The 18,203-nt window shown below is 45.3% G+C and overlaps 1 protein-coding gene across 1 annotated transcript in view; it reads left to right on the forward strand.

Moving 5' to 3' along the window:
- Nucleotides 1-3,021: 3,021 nt before the first annotated feature.
- The window catches only part of CHGB (chromogranin B), a 343,457-nt gene continuing 328,275 nt past the window's right edge, over nt 3,022-18,203 (forward strand). The window contains exon 1 of the mRNA XM_078649509.1: nt 3,022-3,202. Coding sequence (XP_078505635.1) covers nt 3,154-3,202 — 49 coding nt within the window. The 5' untranslated portion in view covers nt 3,022-3,153. The remainder of the gene's footprint in view (nt 3,203-18,203) is intronic.

Consider the following 18,203-nt stretch of genomic DNA (forward strand, 5'->3'; position numbering starts at 1 on the left):
ATTCAGGGGGTGTTGTTGATCGTAAGGAGACAGAAATGTCATATAATTCTGATCACTCCTTTCAGGACTGCTCAGCCTTGGTTTCCAGGGCAGTTGGAGTTAGCAGTAGACATGCCTTTTTTAATACCAATTTCAGAAGACATGTTAACAGGTCCAGGGGGAGAGGTTCATCCTCTAATTTTTCAAGGAGTTTTGAGCCTTCTTACTTGGAAGATTTCAGGGGAGAAAAAGGTTTTAAGGAATTTCAGAACAGGCTATGGCATTGCTCACAGTAACCTAGGCACCTCGGACACAGAAATGTTAGTTTGGAGTATGGAAAAATTGGTTTGTTGGTGCATAGAGAGAGACATGGATTCCATGGAGGCATCTTCCATAGAGTTTTCAATTGTTTCATCATCTTTATTTGTGAAGGGTCTAAGTTACAGAGCTAGAAATTGTTATAGGTCAGCAGTGGCTACAGAACACTCTCCCATAGGGTTTTTTTCCCATTGGAAGAGATGTTTTTTGATATGCACTGTAAAGAAATGAATAATTTTACAGAGGCTTCCTAGGCCAAGATGTAGTCATTTATGGTATGGGAATTTGATTTATACAAAATTGGAGAGTTGGCCAACTAATACTTTTTTAACACTATGGCAATTGTCTTTTAAGTGGGCAACTCTACTGTGTTTGATATCTTTCAGAAGAGTTTCAGACATATGTGCCTTAGAGGTGAGTAACCATTTCTACAACCCAGATGAGGTGATTTTTGAAATTACAAAAATAACTAAGATAATGTCATCTTCAGTGTTTTTCCCGAGGTTTGACGACCAACCGAATCTGTGTGTTGGTTAAAAAAATATTAGAGCAGGATGCTTGAATTCAGGGGGGATGGAGTCGCACAGTTGTTAATTTCTTATGTGAGACCTTTTAATCTTGTGAGTCCAGTGACTAGTGTGCGTTGGGTGAGGTTGTGTATGCTTGAATCAGGAGTGTATATGCAAAAGTTTGTTGCACATTCAATAAGAGGAGCAATGGCGAGTAAGGTTTTTACATCTGGAAGTTGTCTTGAGGAGATTCTGAAGGTGGCAGACTGGTCAAATGCTGGTGTGTTTGCAATGTTTTATCTACAACCAATGGATCATGTGTCATTGGTTGTATTATCACAGCTTTAAACATGCATAATGCTAACCTACAGTCTTGGCATGAAATGTCGAATCTCCTATTTTTATGGTCAGAAAATCTGGATTTTGCTAAAGACACAGAAGCTGGCATTTTACTGCTCTCACTTCACAGGTAAGCTTGCTTTGGAATGGGGAGTGAGATTTTAGTAAATTTTACATTTTGATAATGTATGGTGATTATTATATTTTACAACCATTGTTATGTTGTTTTGTAGGTTAGATTCAGTGCCAAGCTGTTTTTTTCAAGAAAATTAATGAAGTTGGAGGTCTGGAAAATAGAAGGAAAAAGTGGAGTAATGGATAAATATTTTTCATTATTTGAGCTCAAGAAAGTTAGCCTCGGAGCAGCTATAAAGAGAGAGATGGCTGCTGGGCTTTGGTTTATATGTACTGCCAGGGGTTCTAATTCTAGAATGTTAAGTGTGGTTGAAGTTTGCTTTAAGGTGCTGCTGTTGAAATAGTAATAAAAAGGCTGTGCAAAATGCTAGTCTCCATGTCTTTAATGAAATCCAGAGTCTCTGATTATAAAACGGAGAAGAATTTACATTCTCCTGGATCAAAATTGCTAAATATAGGGGTTTATCTATTAGACCAGTGGTTCCTAACCTGTGGTCAGTGGACCCCTCGGTGTCCGCAAAACCTACTAAGAGGGATTGAGGCTGCTTTGAAAACTAAATAACTAACAGATTAATAAAGCATATATAAAAAGAGAAGCAAAATATGCAATTGAAAATTTTAAAAAACATTCTGGTAATGTGAAGGCATTCGAAATTGGAGACTGAAAATTCACTTAGCATCCTCAGATTGATTTGCGGAAGCAGTGCAAGTGCATCAAAGAGAATTTATAAAAGCTCTAACCTTTTGACTGAAATTAAAATGTATATTTTTTATATTTGTTTGTGAATTAAATTAAATATTTCAGCACTTGCATATTTGTTGGTGAATGCTTGGTTCTGTATTTTTTATGTATTGTTTAGCAGTACAAATAATAGATAATGCGTTGGTCTGGGTCCCTGGCTTCCAGTAATTATTCATCGGGGTCCCCGGATTCCAATAATGATTTAGTGGGGGTCCCCAGGTTCCAGTAATGATTAATTTGGGGTCCACAGAAATCAAAAGGTTAAGAACCATTGTATTAGACAATGTAGGTCCAGTGGAAAAAGAGCACAGGCAGTTCTGGAGAAATGAAAATAGCAAGTGACGCCGATAGACGCCATGAGGCTTTAATAACAAGTTATAATGTGCAGCGGGAATGGACAAAAATGATCTACACAGTGATTGATTCACTGTTCAAAAACCCATATATTAGTCACTGGGTCTAATCTGTAACTTGCCAGTTTGGATTGCCACTAGAAGTCTCATGTAGAAGTAAAACCTTCCAGTTGGCCAGTAGGCATGGCGTGCTAGAAAGGCGAGTGTGGTTCTAGCAACACAAGCAGTGTGGCTTACGCCATCGCCCAGCCAACCCACCAGCCTCCCCTCGCGCAATTGTCCTTCCTGCTGCCCTTATAATGAAGACCATGAAACGGATGTGCTTGGAAGCAGACGCTCTCTGGAGCTGGCAGAGGACGGGAAGTGGGTGTGTAAGGTGGGGTGGAGGGGGATTTCGCTCTTTTGTCACTACGCTTCTTAAACCTGAGTGAGCCTTAAATCCACAGCGCCAACATCAGAGAAATGAATTATTCATCCAGATGGAAGTTTCTATATACATAAACCGGGGGCGGGGGCAGGGGGCAGGCATGACGCAGGTTTGGCGAGGAAAGGAGTCCGTTTTTAATAAGACAGCGAGCGCTCCCCTGCTACTCCCCTCCCCCTGCTGCCCTTTAAATACAACCCGCGCTTCTTCTGCAGCCTCAGAAACAGCACCTGCCGGAGCGGGGATAGAGTCTGCTCACCGCCCTGTAACCTGTCAGCTGACCCTGAACCCGGGGCGCAGACCTCGCGCCCAGAGCAGAGGAGCAGGACCCTGCCCTCCGACACCCAGAGGTCGATGGCGAGCCCGACGCTGCTGCTCAGCCTCCTGCTGGCCTCTCTGGCAGGTAAGGGTGGGGTTCTGTTAGACTTCTCCGGGTATTCGTGAGACTGCTGGTTCTGCACTGTAGGAAGAGGAAGAGACCCCTAACCACGAGACAGTGCCCTGGGGATGGGGTGGCGTTCAGCAAACAGGACTGGATCCATTGGTACCTCGCAGTCCCCAAGGTGAGGACGCAGTCTCTGGTACCGGGAAACACAGTGCTCCCCACATTGCAGCCACTACTGCGAGAATAAACGTTCGACAACTCGCACCGATGTCTGTTAGCCATGACGTGGCCCCTTTTGTGAGGATACAGCTGCTGCATCCATTGGCTGTACGGTAGTCCCTGGCTTACTTACCCAACATTGAGCACGTAGGTTAGTGGACAGTGAGCCACATTACCGTCCTCAGGGTAAGGATGGAACCGTCAGAAAGCAGGACAGCGGCCACTGGTCCCCGGGTGGACCCGGGGACACCGGTCCCGCTTTCAGCACCGCAGTTCGGAACGCAACACGGTTCTTGGTGTGAGACTGCGGGACAACAGCCACAGGTGGCTACATTTTGGTCACTGATTCAGTGACCCAATATTCAGCACGTCGGGAAACACCACCTGTAGCCGTGTTTTGACTGGCCGGGCTTCAGTCAAATCCAGGAACACACATTCCACGCGAGGTCGGAGCTATGAACACTTACACAGAAACCCCAGTCCTCGTGTGGTGGGGTCTCTGGAGTGCTGACCAAGTTTTCTGCGCTTCGGACGGCAGCCCCTAGCGACATAAACACCGTGAAATGGCGCCAGCTCTAAAGTCTCTCGGAGCTGTCTGGCGTGGTCGGTGCAGTGACCTTATCACCCCAGCTTCAGCGCCTAGGACAAAAGCCCAATATTCGCAAGGTGTAGCCCATGGCGCACAGACCCCAGCTTTAGCACTTCGGACAGCATGCCCTTTTCCCCCCCAGTAGCCTCCATGTGCTCCCTGGTGAGTGAACGAGCTTCAGCACCACGGACAGAAGCCCCCTTAACCGCATTGTGGTCAATGGCGCACTATCTTTACCATAGTGCCTCGGACAGAAGACCTCTTAACCACAGTGGGTGTATGCGTGTGTGAATGTGTGCGTGTGTTTGCACACGAACAATTTTCAGCACCTCGAACAGCAGCTCTGTTTGCCACAATAAAGTCCCCGGTGAAAGTATACAATGGTTCAGCACCTCGGACAGCATATGTCTGGCTCTTCTTTAAAGTATGTTCTCCTCCTCAGCCTCAGAACACAACCTGTGGAAAATGTTAGTGTTAAAGTCGTGCAACAGCCACTGTCTGCAGGGCTCCGTTGCTTGACCGGTCATCGGCCACCCCTTCTTCTGAGCTACAATATCCTGCGATTGGCACAGACTGCTGTTAGTAACTTACGCCTGAATCACTGCTTCTCCAGTACCCTCTTAACTGTGAGACAATGCGGCAACGCCTTTCCCGTCTCCAAGCTGCCACCTACAACCGAGCCTGTGCTTTCCCCTCGCACTCCTCGCCACCACTTCTACTGTCACCGCAGGCAGTTTTTTGGTACTGATAAACACCTTCCATTAAACCGCATGCGTGCCTATGTAATGTGTTAATGGCCCCGCACATAGTATGCTTACACTGTTCACGGTTTATTGTGTGCGCATGACTGGAGCCCCTGCGAAGAACGGCACGTTCCGTTATTACAAGACTAAAGAATACGTTGGGCACCAGACATCCGTGTTTTGACAGGAAGGCAAGGAACCATGTAGTAAATATATTCTCCAAGTTTGAGCCACAGGAAAACGGAGATGTAGAAAAACCTGTACCCAGATTACAAGCAAACCGCACTCAGCGCCGATACAAAGTCGTATTCGTCATGACGCATTTTTAATTTTGTGTCATATATATTCAGTGAACCATGGTACACGCAATTGTGCAAATGCTCACACGTGAACTTTAGGGGAACACGTCGGACACACGCACGCCATAAAACGAGGTATTTTCTGAAACCATCCCAAGCTTCACTAGTGGATTTTGCAAAAACGATTGTTTTATTTTTTATGCTAACATTAGGCGCGGAAAAGTGAAAGACTACTGCATTCAGCTTTATAACTCCGCCAGGTAGTTTTTACTAGTAGCAACCCCCAGGGACACATGGCAATGATGTGCTTGCTTCACGAGGGAACAGAGGCCAGGGTTCTGCTACAATCACCAAAACGCAATGTTCAGAGCTGAACGGGGCATCTGTCTTGGGAGCGGAACTAGTTGGCTGCGGGCAGCACGTTTGTGTTTGTTTTCTGATTTTTAATTGCAAATATACTTGTGGGATTCAGGAATTCAGCCTCAAAGCCAATACAATCCACAGACGTGTAACTTCTCTGGTTTTTGAAAAACGCCTAGAAGACGTGTGTGGGATGGTAATTCAGCATTGATGGCACGCACTGTAAAGAACGCTTATGTTTAATAAAGCCGAGCTCCATTTCTCAGACCCTCAAGGGAATAAAAGCATTGGCAAAGCCAACAGGTTTGCCTGGGCAAGATTGCATTTTTTTATTAATCTTTTTTTAACATATGCAAAAGGGAAGAAAAGAACGGCAAACATGTAAAACAAATAAGTGGCCCACTGCTAGTCAAGGTAATGAATTGCACTCATTTTCAGGCAGCTTTGCATACGTAATAGGACTAAATGCTGCCTCATAGTTCATGCCAGTCAATGAATTAAGTGGGCTGGCCCCATGCCCATGTTGTATGCTGTGGTGGGTGGAAGCAAAATAGGACTCACACTTGAACAGACCAATGGGCGAAGAGAGCTGATTGAGAGCTCATACATGTATATATGTTTATTATTATGATTTTTTTGAGGAAACATAAGACTTAAGGAAAGGTAATATTGTTTCTAGGCCAGCCTAAAAATATTTGATCTGCAATTTAGCCGTCTCTGAGTGCAAATATTTGTTGCTTTTAAAGGGTATGTACTCGTACTTCTGCCATTTACATTTTTACAGGTTTATAGGACTTCTTTTGGTTCTGGAGTGATCGCGACACCATTTTTCGTGCTGTACAAAACACCTAAATAAAATAAACAGATTCATCGACGGTCTATATTTCTGAAGATGGTGTGAGAAAATAAGAATTCACAGTTTACAATTCTTTGAATATTCCTAAAATGACACTCCCACCAACATTATTAATTGGAGGTAATGTATTCACAAATAACTGCCCCACTTTTTAGAGATAGTTTAGGAGGACGTTGAAGTTAAAAAAAAAAAGTCCCATAGAAAGTAGCACACATTGGTTTGTATTGTGGTGCCAAGCACGCAAACAAATTTCAAACACACCTTCATTGTTTTGTAGAACTTTTCTTATTTTGCATACTTGTGTCATTTCTGGCACAGTTAGAGCAGGTATGGCCATAGCCACACAGGAGAATAAATGTGAAATATATGGCACAAACTCTTTATGTGATGGAACTTAAATAAAATACCATCGGACTTCTGCAGGTCATGCTGTAAACCATCTATGTCACCTTTATCAGAGGGAAGTAACACCCTGTGTCCACCAAAACTCCACCAACTAGCTTGCTGCCACATATTACAAGGGGCGTGGATACAGCCAATTAGTTGTAGGTATCTCCATCTCTGTCAGTGGCCAATAAAACAACCCCATTAGGGAATCGAATGGCGGTACTCCAACTCCATTTTGACAGTGCCTAGTGGGAAGGAAGGAGGGCGTGTGGTGGAACTCGCCACCTCTAATCGGGTGGTAGGACTTGGTCTTCACATACCAAGGGAATCTCAGAGGAGACAACTTCGACCTAAAGTGCATACATTGTGGGCTTGAGGAGATCGGATTCCATGACACCCGTGAAGAGAAAGACATCTCCTTTCACCTCCATATTCCAACACATTATCGTAACTCGTGGGAATTCTGGGGATTCTCCATTTGTTGATGGGTACTTGCACACCCTAGGGTGACTTTTTCCTGATCCACTGCTGTGCATGTACAGCAGGGTAGGGGCAATCTTTGGGATTCCTTCTGTCACAGGGGGTCTCCACCAGATACAGACTCTGTCTGTGGCAACATAGTAGCCATTTGGGATAGGGACAATATCTTGGCAGTGCCTGCAGCCTATTCGCTCCACAGCCATCTAGTCGCCCTCCATTCCATCCCTGTGGTTGAAGCCAGTTACCGCCGGTGGCTAGAAAATGGTGGAAGCTGGGATTGGGCCTGGTATGAGGGTGGTGCATGCGCTGGGGTCTAAATGAGGGCCTGTGTTTTCACTTACTAAGGTAGAATTCCCACAAGAGCTTGACTTACAATAATGTTGCACACCTAGGTTTTAATCAGTTGAGCAAAAAGTATAATTTGTGGTGGGAATTTAAAAATCCTGGCTCACAGGATCAGGATTTGTAGGTTTGCTATTGGTGAATACCTGCTAGTGTGGTGACTTTTTCATTGTTATAAGTGTATGCTCATGTGCGGAAACATGGGTGTTCTCAGGAAAGGAGACCGCGTGGCCATATGAAATGTTTTAAATACCCAATAGTCACAATTTGAGGATATTTATAAAACATGTGTATGTCGATTTCCACTCCTTAACCTCATGTAATTAACTCTATAAAATGCAGGAATGGCTGTTATTTTATACCCTGCTTATACCCTAGTATCTCTACTCTTATCTATATTCTGGTGCCTCTAAGATACCTATGCCCTAGTATATCTGTTGCTGACTGTACCGTAGTTCACCTATCCCTGTCTATACCTTAGTACCTATCCCCCTTCCCACACAATAGTATCAATACTCTAGTATATCAACTGAAACCTATATCCTATTACTTATACTCATGGCTACATCAGCATACCTCTAATCCTATGTGTACCTGGGTAAATCTCAACAAACCTAATCCTCGCAACTCCATTCGTACTTTTACCCTAATACCACTTGCTCTTTCCTGCTTTATTTCTTCTGCCTTTTTTTCTCTTTACCCATGTTCTTGTCTCGTTTTGTTATCAACTGTGTGCACTTTGTTTGTTCAATTTTTTTTTTTTTTTTAAGGAGAATGATTTTCATTCTTTCGAAAATCCACCAAAATGGTGTCTCCTAGAATAGGGAAGTTAGACTGGTGTTATGCACTTCCTTTTTTCCCGACTGAAGTTAAAAAACATTAACTAAAATGCGTCACATAAAGTAGAACAACCCAATTAGAGCTGCAAAAAGAGAATGTTTCTTGACCAGTATCTCGGAGGGAACATCTCGACAGAAGCAACTGTTTACGATGCTGTTAATTTTTGCATTTCAGTGGTACTAAAATACATCAAATAGTGCCTTTTAGCAGTCTTTAAGTGACAAAGTGGCTTATTTGTTTGTCTCAGTGACCTCTACCTCAATCAGCAAGTAGCCTGAAATGCCTCTTAGGTTTCTGCGTTGGCTTCAGTGACAGTTCATGCAGGTAATCGAGGTGTGCTGGCGCGGGCGGTCTGAAGGGACAAATGACGGAATAGGGTAAATAAATAAATAAAACCACTTACCTTGCACTTGCAGCATTGCCGGGTCGGCAATGCGGCAAGGGCAAGGTAAGTGGATTTATTTATTTATTTTACTTTCCCAATTCCATCGTTTGTCACTTCCACCACGCCACCCCTGCCTCACCCCACTGTGCTTACCTGCACAGGCCGCCACTGGTTGGCTTTATGTATTAGGGATAAAGTACCCCCTGCCATACATTATAAGGATATTGCAAGTCACTGAGGAGTTTAATAACTATATAGAGCAACAGGGGTGAAGGTCGAGTTTCTTTATAAGGCCAGGGAACCCGAGGTAACTTGCAATATCCTTATCATGTACGGCAGAGGGGGTACTTTATCCCATAAAATGCCTGCTCACAACATCACTTTTCCCACAAACCACTAATACCTTGGTACATATATTTTTCATATGAAAGAGCGAGCATGTTTGCAAACATGAAGAATAAAAATAAAGTCTTGAGTGCAGAATAAAACACATCAAAAACCTGTCAGATATTTGTCGCAAAAAGATATTCAAGGTAGTTTAAAAAAAAGGCGCAGTAGCTTGGAATATGTAGAAATATGCAAAAAGATCCTAACATTCGCTAACTAAGGAGTGGCCTAAAAAAACCTTTTCTCTTTGCTTGTATAAGTATGATAGAAAAATCGAACAGAAAATAGAATTGCAACATCCAATTGTTGTTGCTAAATAGCTGCTTTAATTATGCTCCTAGACCTGATCTGTCTTTCACCTCGGCTGTTAGCACTGACAGCAGGCAGTGTGACACCAGAACACAACTGTAATAACTTATAAAAGTGGAGCTCTGACATATTTCTTTATAATCAGTGACTGGTGCGATTATAAAGAAATTAGACAGGCAAATATACAGGGTTTACAGAATCCCATGTGTTATAAATGTCTATTTATACTGCAAAAAGTTAGAGGTATACATGCTAGTCACACCCTCCAATCTTACACACCATGTACCTACCGGTGGCTTGTGGCTAATCATTTGGGTAATACAACTTGATATTAAATAGTTATTCGATACCCCTCGCTGGATCAGAAGCATTGATTCTTCTGTCATAAAAGGCATGGTACCAGATTCAAAATACTACCTGGCAGGCACGTTGTGTCCTAAATATCACTGACAAGAGTATTGCTCTATTTCAGTTAATAATAGAAATTCTACAACCAACATTAGGATATTTTAAAATGGCTTTTAAGACACAATATTCCTGTCAAACGATATTTTAGCTAATGATAGCCTGGCATGCATTCCAATCTGGCCTTAAATATTGATGCCAAGCTGCTGGTTCTTCTGGTGTCTGCTGCTGTTGCATTGCTTTTGTTCATCTCGGTAACCTGCAGCATACCTCCCCTTATCTTATCCACCCACACAGGCGCATGGCTATTGAAGAAGAGGTCTTGCCACTCCTTGATTGTCTTAAAGTCTCGCGCTCGGTGCCCCTGCCATATCTGCCAGAGTGCCTGCAGAGTATAGAGAGTGTATCAGTCACCAACTGCTGCAACCAAGCTGCCTCGACCACATTATTTCAACCTTTACGTTCTAGTAGCTGATGCTCTGAAAACACACCAATTCAAGTCCTTAATATAACAGACCAGGCTTTCTACATTCGCGGGTCACGATTTCTGCAAGAAAATAATGCACATTATGTGCCACACAGTGCCTTGAGGTCTGTAGAAGCACTATTCTTTCCCATCCCTGCTTGCAGGAGAGGCCACACCGTAGGCATGTTCTCTCCCACCTTCTCATACACATTTATGGAGCATCTTTTGTCGCATCCGACAAAGTGGCGAGCCCCACGCAGTTGACTTGTCTTTTCACATCCCAACACCCCAGTTAAGCCCCTCTGCTGTCTCCAGAGTTCACGGAAGGAAGGCCGCTCATTTATGTTTAGCATCAGAATGTCAGGCCGTGGGGACAAAGCACTTTATGTATACATAACATAACAACATAACACAACTCAACATAACACAACATAGTATAGCATAACAAAACATAACATAACAAAATAACATAACATAGCATAGCATAACACAACATAACATAACAAAACATAACATAGCATAGCATAATAAAACGTAACATAACATAAGAACATAACAGAACACAACATAACATAACAAAACATAACATAACATAACAAAACATAACATAGCATAGCATAACATAACACAACATAACATAATATAACAACATAACACAACACAACATAACATAGCATAACAAAACAAAACATAACATAACATAACATAACAAAACATAGCATCGCATAACAAAACATAACATAACATAACAACATAACAGAACACATTACATAGCATAACATAGCCTAACAACATAACAAAACATAAATAGCATAGCATAACAAAACATAACATAACATAACAACATAACATAGCATAGCATAGCATAGCATAACACAACATAACATAACATAACATAACAAAACATAACATAGCATTGCATAACACAACATAACATAACAAAACATAACATAGCATAGCATAACAAAATGTAACATAACATAAGAACATAACAGAACACAACATAACATAGCATAACAGAACATAACAAAACATAACATAGCATAGCATAACACAACATAACATAGCATAACAACAGAACACAACACAACATAACATAGCATAACAAAACATAACATAAAATAACAAAACATAACATAGCATAGCATAACAAAACATAACATAACATAACAACATAACAGAACACATTACATAAGATGACTCCTTCACCAGGGCTTGCGCTTCGGCAGAACAGCCTCCCATCATTGACGAAAAGCAAGATAGCTCCGGTCTGATCAAAACTCCCAACCGTGCTGATAAAGGAACACTTGTGTAATTAGGGAGCAACACAATATCATTTCTCATTATGCACAGTCATTACATTTTATCTTTCCCGGGAGTCTCATAGAGAACATTGTTTACACAACAAACTTGCCTTCCTCTCTTGATTTTGAGTGTAATCTAATATCTTTGTTCCCTGGCGGGCTATGCATCCAATCACATTTGAGAGACGTCGTTTTTTATTGGATTTAGCTGGAGAGGGCTCAGCTACTCAGTAAGCCAGGAGGATACTGCAGGATAGCATTTCTGCATTATATGTGTTCCACCAGATAGGGCATCTCAACAGTAACAACATGTCACACCTCACCATCAACAAATCTGCTCCCTTCGGATAATTTGCTAATATTTGATGTGCTTATCAGTCTGCCATTTTGGACATACGTAGTTGTTTACCCGTAGCAGAAGAATCAACTAGGTGGAAATCCATTGAAAATAGGATGCCCAATGGAAATTTAAAATTAGAATGCCTAATGGAGGAGACCAAATTGAGCAGTCCTTCATGGTTGCTCTTTTTGGCGTTTTTTTCCCTAAATTTGTAAACCCATTGCACTGCCGATCCCTGATTAATTGAGGAAGTTAATTGATTCTTGTTTTAGCAAATATTTGTCATAATTTGCGGTGAAGGGTTTCGCCAGGAAGGGTCCATGTCTAATTTAAATGGAAATCAATAGCAGAATTTGTGACCCCTAGCTACTCATCATGACCACGAATACTCATCTATTTCAATTTTGGTTTTAGGTTTGCAGTTGTCTTTTTTTCCATTCCATTAATCCACTTATTGAAAGGATCATCCCCAGTTTTATTGAACTTTTTTGAGTGCCTACAACCAGTAGTTTAGGCGCTCTACGACAAAAGGGAATCTGAGCTTCGCGCTTTATTTGCAGTAGGATTTACTGATGCCTGAAGAGTCTAGTGCCTGGTATCTAACCACTTGTTTTTGTAACTCCTGCCTCCTGTGTAGACTGTCATTTTTACATATTACTGTCTAATATTGTTTCATGCCACCTGGCAATTTTCATACACCTCCTAGAGCGAAATATGGGTGACCCTGTGATAACCCTGTACAGCGATCTGCTACCTCTAGGCTAGGTTTGCTAAATTGAAATACCGCACAAATGCACAGCTTCCGTAGAATGCCAGGGGGAGCAGGAGTGGAATCCCCCACCCTTCACCGCCTTCCACCGGATGACATCAACAAGTCCACTCATTGTCCCACTTAAATCACTCCACAAACTCCTGGTTGCGGATTATGCCTTTAGGGAAGAGCAAGGAGTGGAAAGTGTAGGTGGTGAACTGGATCTGGGATCTCAATTTACTTTCTTTCAATGGGTCTTCATTGCCCTTGAGACCAGAGGAAGGAAAGGCACTGCCAGCCAGGGGTAGCAAGGGCAATCCAGGGGTAGCAACTTCAACCCATGACTCTCCTTAGTCAAAGTGTGTGGATTGAGACCGACTTTTGGCATACGTGCTCTGTATAGAGCCTCAGCGCGTGTCTGTGTAAACGTCACTGCCAATGAAAAGCAACCGGCAGCCTCTTCTGGGCATTGAAAAAGGTCATCACGTGCTCTATAGTTATATTCAGGGACGTTCAATTACTGACCTTTAAACCCCATTATAAAAGTGAAGAAAGAATGGAGGAAGGAATTCGAGGGAAAATTGTCATGAAGAAAACGAGGAGACCTAATCAATGCTCTGTGTCCCACAGGGATTGAGTCGTGATGCTCTGTGTTCCTAGTAACAGACTCACTTCTGGATTGTTTAAATATAGCTTGCACCAAGTGCCCAATTAAAACGATTGTATTACCTTAAGCTAAGGGCTGTAATGAGATCTCATAGACAATGTGTGATGCTCTGGTAGTGCGTTTGATTGGTTACAGGACTTTCCACCCTCTCATGCTCAGAGTTGAGCTTGTTAACATGCTCCTGTATTTGTCTGTAACTGTGTAAACCAGAGTGCATAATCTGCTTCCTTTTAGTGATTCACTTTATCAGAAATGTTAGTTACTATTTTAAAGGACTGAAGTGTTGCTTATATAGAGGAGTAATGGTAAACTTATGCATTCGCAGTCAATGTTTGAGAGAGAAGCATGCAGGTATTTTCTTGCTCTGTCTTTGGCATTTCAAGATCTGCTGTATCGGAGGAGGAGCTTGGCGGGCATCCGAGATGGCCGCGTGAGCACAGCGCTCTCCGGACCCCCGCCGCTCCCGGCTTAATATCCTGCTTTAATCCTGATTTTTTTGCAAGGATTCATATAGAGGACGTTGGGCTGATCTACCTGGACCTTTCAGAAACTGATTTGGACATCGGGTGCCTGAATTATGTTCAATTGAACTTTTGGGCTCCACCCTCGAAGTGCGCCCGGGACTGGGTGAGGTTCGGTGGCCGTCTTGGAGTTGAACAACAACGGCAGGGGGATTGGTCTTGTGGGTCCCCTTCTTAAGTTTCGGTTTCGTTTCTGCCTCAGACTGGGACACTGGTGAGAGGGTCGGGCCAGAGCTGTGGCCGGGACACGAGTAGGTTGTCTGGCCCTTGGCTGCACTGTTCCTGGAGTGGGTTGCCTCTATCCTGGTGATACCCCTCTTGTAGTCCTTTGGTCCCGGGGCCTCCATTTCTGGTGCCCGGTCCGTCGACCCTGGTGACTTTACTCGTGACGCATCTTCAAAATGGCGGGCAGAGGGGACCGAGAGACGCGCAAGACGAAGACACCTCTGCGCGGGGGTCCGGTTCAATCTAATGTTATGGATCGTTATACCCACTCTAAAGGGTCCCCCGGAGCTGCCCTGCCCGGTCCCATTGCGTCCGACCAAGTAGTGGATGCGTCGACGGAGCCCTCCTTGCAGGACATCATGGGCGCCATTTCTGGCATGAGGGAATCCATAGGCCAACAGTACGAAACCTTGGCCCACAAACTTGACACTGTGGCAATTGAGGTGAATTTGATTCGAGCCGATCTCTCCAAGACGAACGAAAAGGTGAAGTCGTTGGATATCAAATCATCCAGCCTCACGACGGACGTCTCTGATATTCAGACGGAGATTGGCAATCTCCGTAGGGTGAACAATTCCATGACCCGGCGCTTGGAGGATTTTGAGAACAGGGCACGTCGCTGTAATGTTCGCGTGGTTGGTGTGCCGGAGAATCCAGAACCCCACTCGGTTGATCTCCTGGTTGAAGACCTCATCCAGAACCACCTTTCTCCGTCTGGCCTTAGTAAATTTTTCGCAGTGGAGCGCGCACATCGTGTTCCGGGGGGCCAGGGCAAGCCAGGCGCCCCGCCGAGACCTATTGTTGCAAAGCTTTTCCACTATAGAGATCGGGACGCTATCCTGCAGGCCTCGCGGGTGAAGGGCCCGGTGGCCTTTGAGAATGCCACGGTGAACTTTTATCCGGACTTTTCCCAACAGGTCCAGAAGCAGCGTATGGGATTTCGTGGTGCCAAGAAGCGTCTTAGGGACATGGGGATGCGTTACGCAATGCTCTTTCCGACCAGGCTGCGGGTGGAGTATAATGATCGAACTTTCTTCTTTGATCGGCCAGATGCTGTGAATGACTGGCTAGACTCCCTGCCTCATCGACCTCCTGAGACTGAGTCCGAAGCCCACCCGGGCGGTGCTGAGGGTGGCGTAGAGAGCTGAACATTTCATCTTTGACTGATGCCTTGTTTTGTATACCTTCTCCAGGGATGTAAGCCTATGTTCCTCTACCTCACATGTGTTTTGATGTATGATCTTTTTCTCGTCATTGGTTTGATCGGGGGGCGGGTGGGACAGAGCCTTTCCTCCTCCGGGGTCTTTGTGTAGAATAGGGGTTCTTGGGCGACAGGCACACTGCAGGTTGGGGTGGCTTTTTAGCTTTTTGCAGGGGTGCAGGGTGGGGGGTGTTTTCTTGTTACCTGGGGGGTGGGTGGTTGGGAAGTTCGTTGTTTGTGTGTTCTGTGTTCAAGGCGACTTTATTCTGTATCTGGACTGCTTTTTATGGTCATGCTCATTGGTGGGGGGTTTGGGCTTTTTCGGGTGGGATGGGGGGTAGCGGGTTGAGATTTGTTTCGTGGAACGTTAATGGTCTGGGAGATCGTATCAAACGAAGTGTGGTGTTGAAATGTATACGACGCTTATCTCCTGACATTGTTTTCCTGCAGGAGACTCATTTGATAGGCAATGTTTGTCATGCAATGAATAGGTGGGGCTATCGCCTCTTAGCGCATTCGGGGTTTACCTCGGGTTCCAGGGGTGTGGGTATCCTTGTCCGGGCTTCCCTCCCCCTGGCTATTGATGATGTTATTCAGGATGACCGGGGGCGGTATGCTGTTCTTGTGGGTCGATATGAAGGCCGTGCCCTCTCCTTATTAACTGTTTATGTGCCCCCCGGCTTGCAGACTTCTACCTTTTCAGATTTGGGCCGTGTCTTGTTGGACCTCCCTGATAGTACTCTCTTTCTGGCTGGTGATTTTAATTCGGTAGTCTCCGGTCTCCACGATCGCCACCCCCCTAGGGATACCCCTGCGGCTCAGCAGTGGTTGGGTGGATTTTTGGATACCTTTGGCCTGGTGGATTGCTGGAGGCTTTTGCATCCTACGCAGCTTCAGTACACCTTTCACTCTGGGGCCCATGGGAGTCTGTCTCGGCTGGATTATTTCCTGATGCCTGCGGCTCAGTCCCCAGCGGTGCGTGAGATTGTGCACCTGCCCAGGGGTATCTCTGACCACTCTCCGCTCTGGCTTCGTTTTGAGGTTGGGGTGGAGGCAGTGGGCCGGGTGGCCCCCATTAATCCGTGGTACCTCACCTCCCCCGAGACCCGCACCCTTTTGCTTAAGTCCTTGGACTCGTATTTTCTGGATAACGAGGGGTCGGTTTCCTCTGCTGTGTCCCTATGGGAGGCCTTTAAGACCGTGATTCGTGGGCAGGCCCTCTCCCTTATTGTTGAGGCTAAGAGAGCGAGAAATAGAGAGGTGGTTGATCTTGAGGGGGAGATTTCTGCATTGGAGGAGGGTTTGGAATCTGGTGTCACGCCTGAGAAGCTCCATGCCCTGGGTCTGAAACAATTTGCTTATAAGTCCATGGTCACAGATGCCGCCAAAGTGATGTTTCGGGAGCAACAGGGTCGTTTGTATGATGTGGGTGACAAAGCGGGTAAATTGCTGGCATGGCTGGATAAGAAGGAGAGAGCTAATCGTGTGGTACCCGTGATTCAGTCTGCGAGTGGTGTGAGTGTAACGGACCCGATTGGAATAGTTGACCGGTTTGCCGATTACTTCCGTGTGGTGTATACCCCTGTGTCTGTGAGGGATGTGGTTGACTCTCGCCTTTTGTTGCGTGATATAGCCCTGCCCATTGTTTCCGATTTAGACCGTGTGGCGTTGGACTCCCCCTTTACGGTTGATGAGATAGCTACTGCCATCCGTTCCCTCCATTCGGGCAAAGCATTGGGCCCGAACGGGTTGCCAATCGAATTGTACAAGTTGCGTCCCGATAGGGTGGCTCCGTATCTTCGCGCCATGTTTCTGGAGTCCCGGGAACGGGGTATTCTCCCTTATGATCAGAGACTGGCCACAATAGTTGTCATCCCCAAGGAGGGTAAACCACGTGATCTTTGTTCCTCCTATAGGCCCATATCCCTGCTAAATGTTGAACCCAAGGTATTGGCGAAACTCCTGGCATCCCGTCTCTTGACGGTCATTAGTGACTTGGTCCATCCGGATCAATCTGGATTTATCCCGCATCGCAACACGGCTCTGAACCTGCGTCGTCTTCACGGCGCGGTCGCGGGGGCGGGGCTTCTGACGGAGCCGGCCATTTTGGCATCGTTGGATGCTTCCATGGCCTTCGACACGGTGGAGTGGCCTTATCTTTGGGCGGCTCTTGAGAAATTTGGTTTTGGGCCTGAGTTTATTGGTTGGGTCCAGTTACTGTACGCGGAACCTCTGGCGCAAGTAGTGGTGAATGGTAGGGTCTCGGCTCCTTTCACCCTTGGTAGGGGTACCCGTCAGGGATGCCCCTTGTCTCCGTTACTGTTTGCACTCGCCATGGAACCATTGGCTGCTTGGCTTCGGTGGGAACCTTCCCTCAAGGGGATCCGCTGGTCTCCGGACTTTGAGGACCGCGTTTCGCTTTACGCGGATGATATCCTTTTATATCTCACCTCCCCGCGTAAATCTCTGTCTGTTCTGTTTGACGTTCTTGCTTCCTTTGGAGCCAATTCGGGCCTTGTTATTAACTGGACCAAGTCCTGTGTATATGTTCTTTCGGGGGTTTTGCCCCCCTTGCCGAGCAGACTTCCTATTCAGGTGGTCCACTCGGGTTTCAAGTATTTAGGGATTTTTATTACGTTGGACCCGACGCTCCGCTTTGAGCGTAATCTCCTCCCACCGTTGCTTAGATTGTGCCTGGATGTGGCCCGTTGGCGTAAGCTTCCTTTGTCTCCTCTGGGCAGGGCGGCTCTGTTTAAAATGATGTCCTTGCCGCGATTCCTTTACGCGCTCCAAAACTCCTATGACGCTATTCCTAAGACCTATTTCCAAGAGATTGAGAGTCTTCAACGGCAATTGATATGGGATGGGCGTCCGCGTATCGCGCTCGCAAAGCTCACCATCCCTTGGTATGACGGGGGCATGGCGCTCCCCGATATCAAGCGA

Source organism: Lissotriton helveticus, chromosome 6, assembly GCF_964261635.1.
Source record: "Lissotriton helveticus chromosome 6, aLisHel1.1, whole genome shotgun sequence".
Classification (NCBI taxonomy): Eukaryota; Metazoa; Chordata; class Amphibia; order Caudata; family Salamandridae; genus Lissotriton; species Lissotriton helveticus.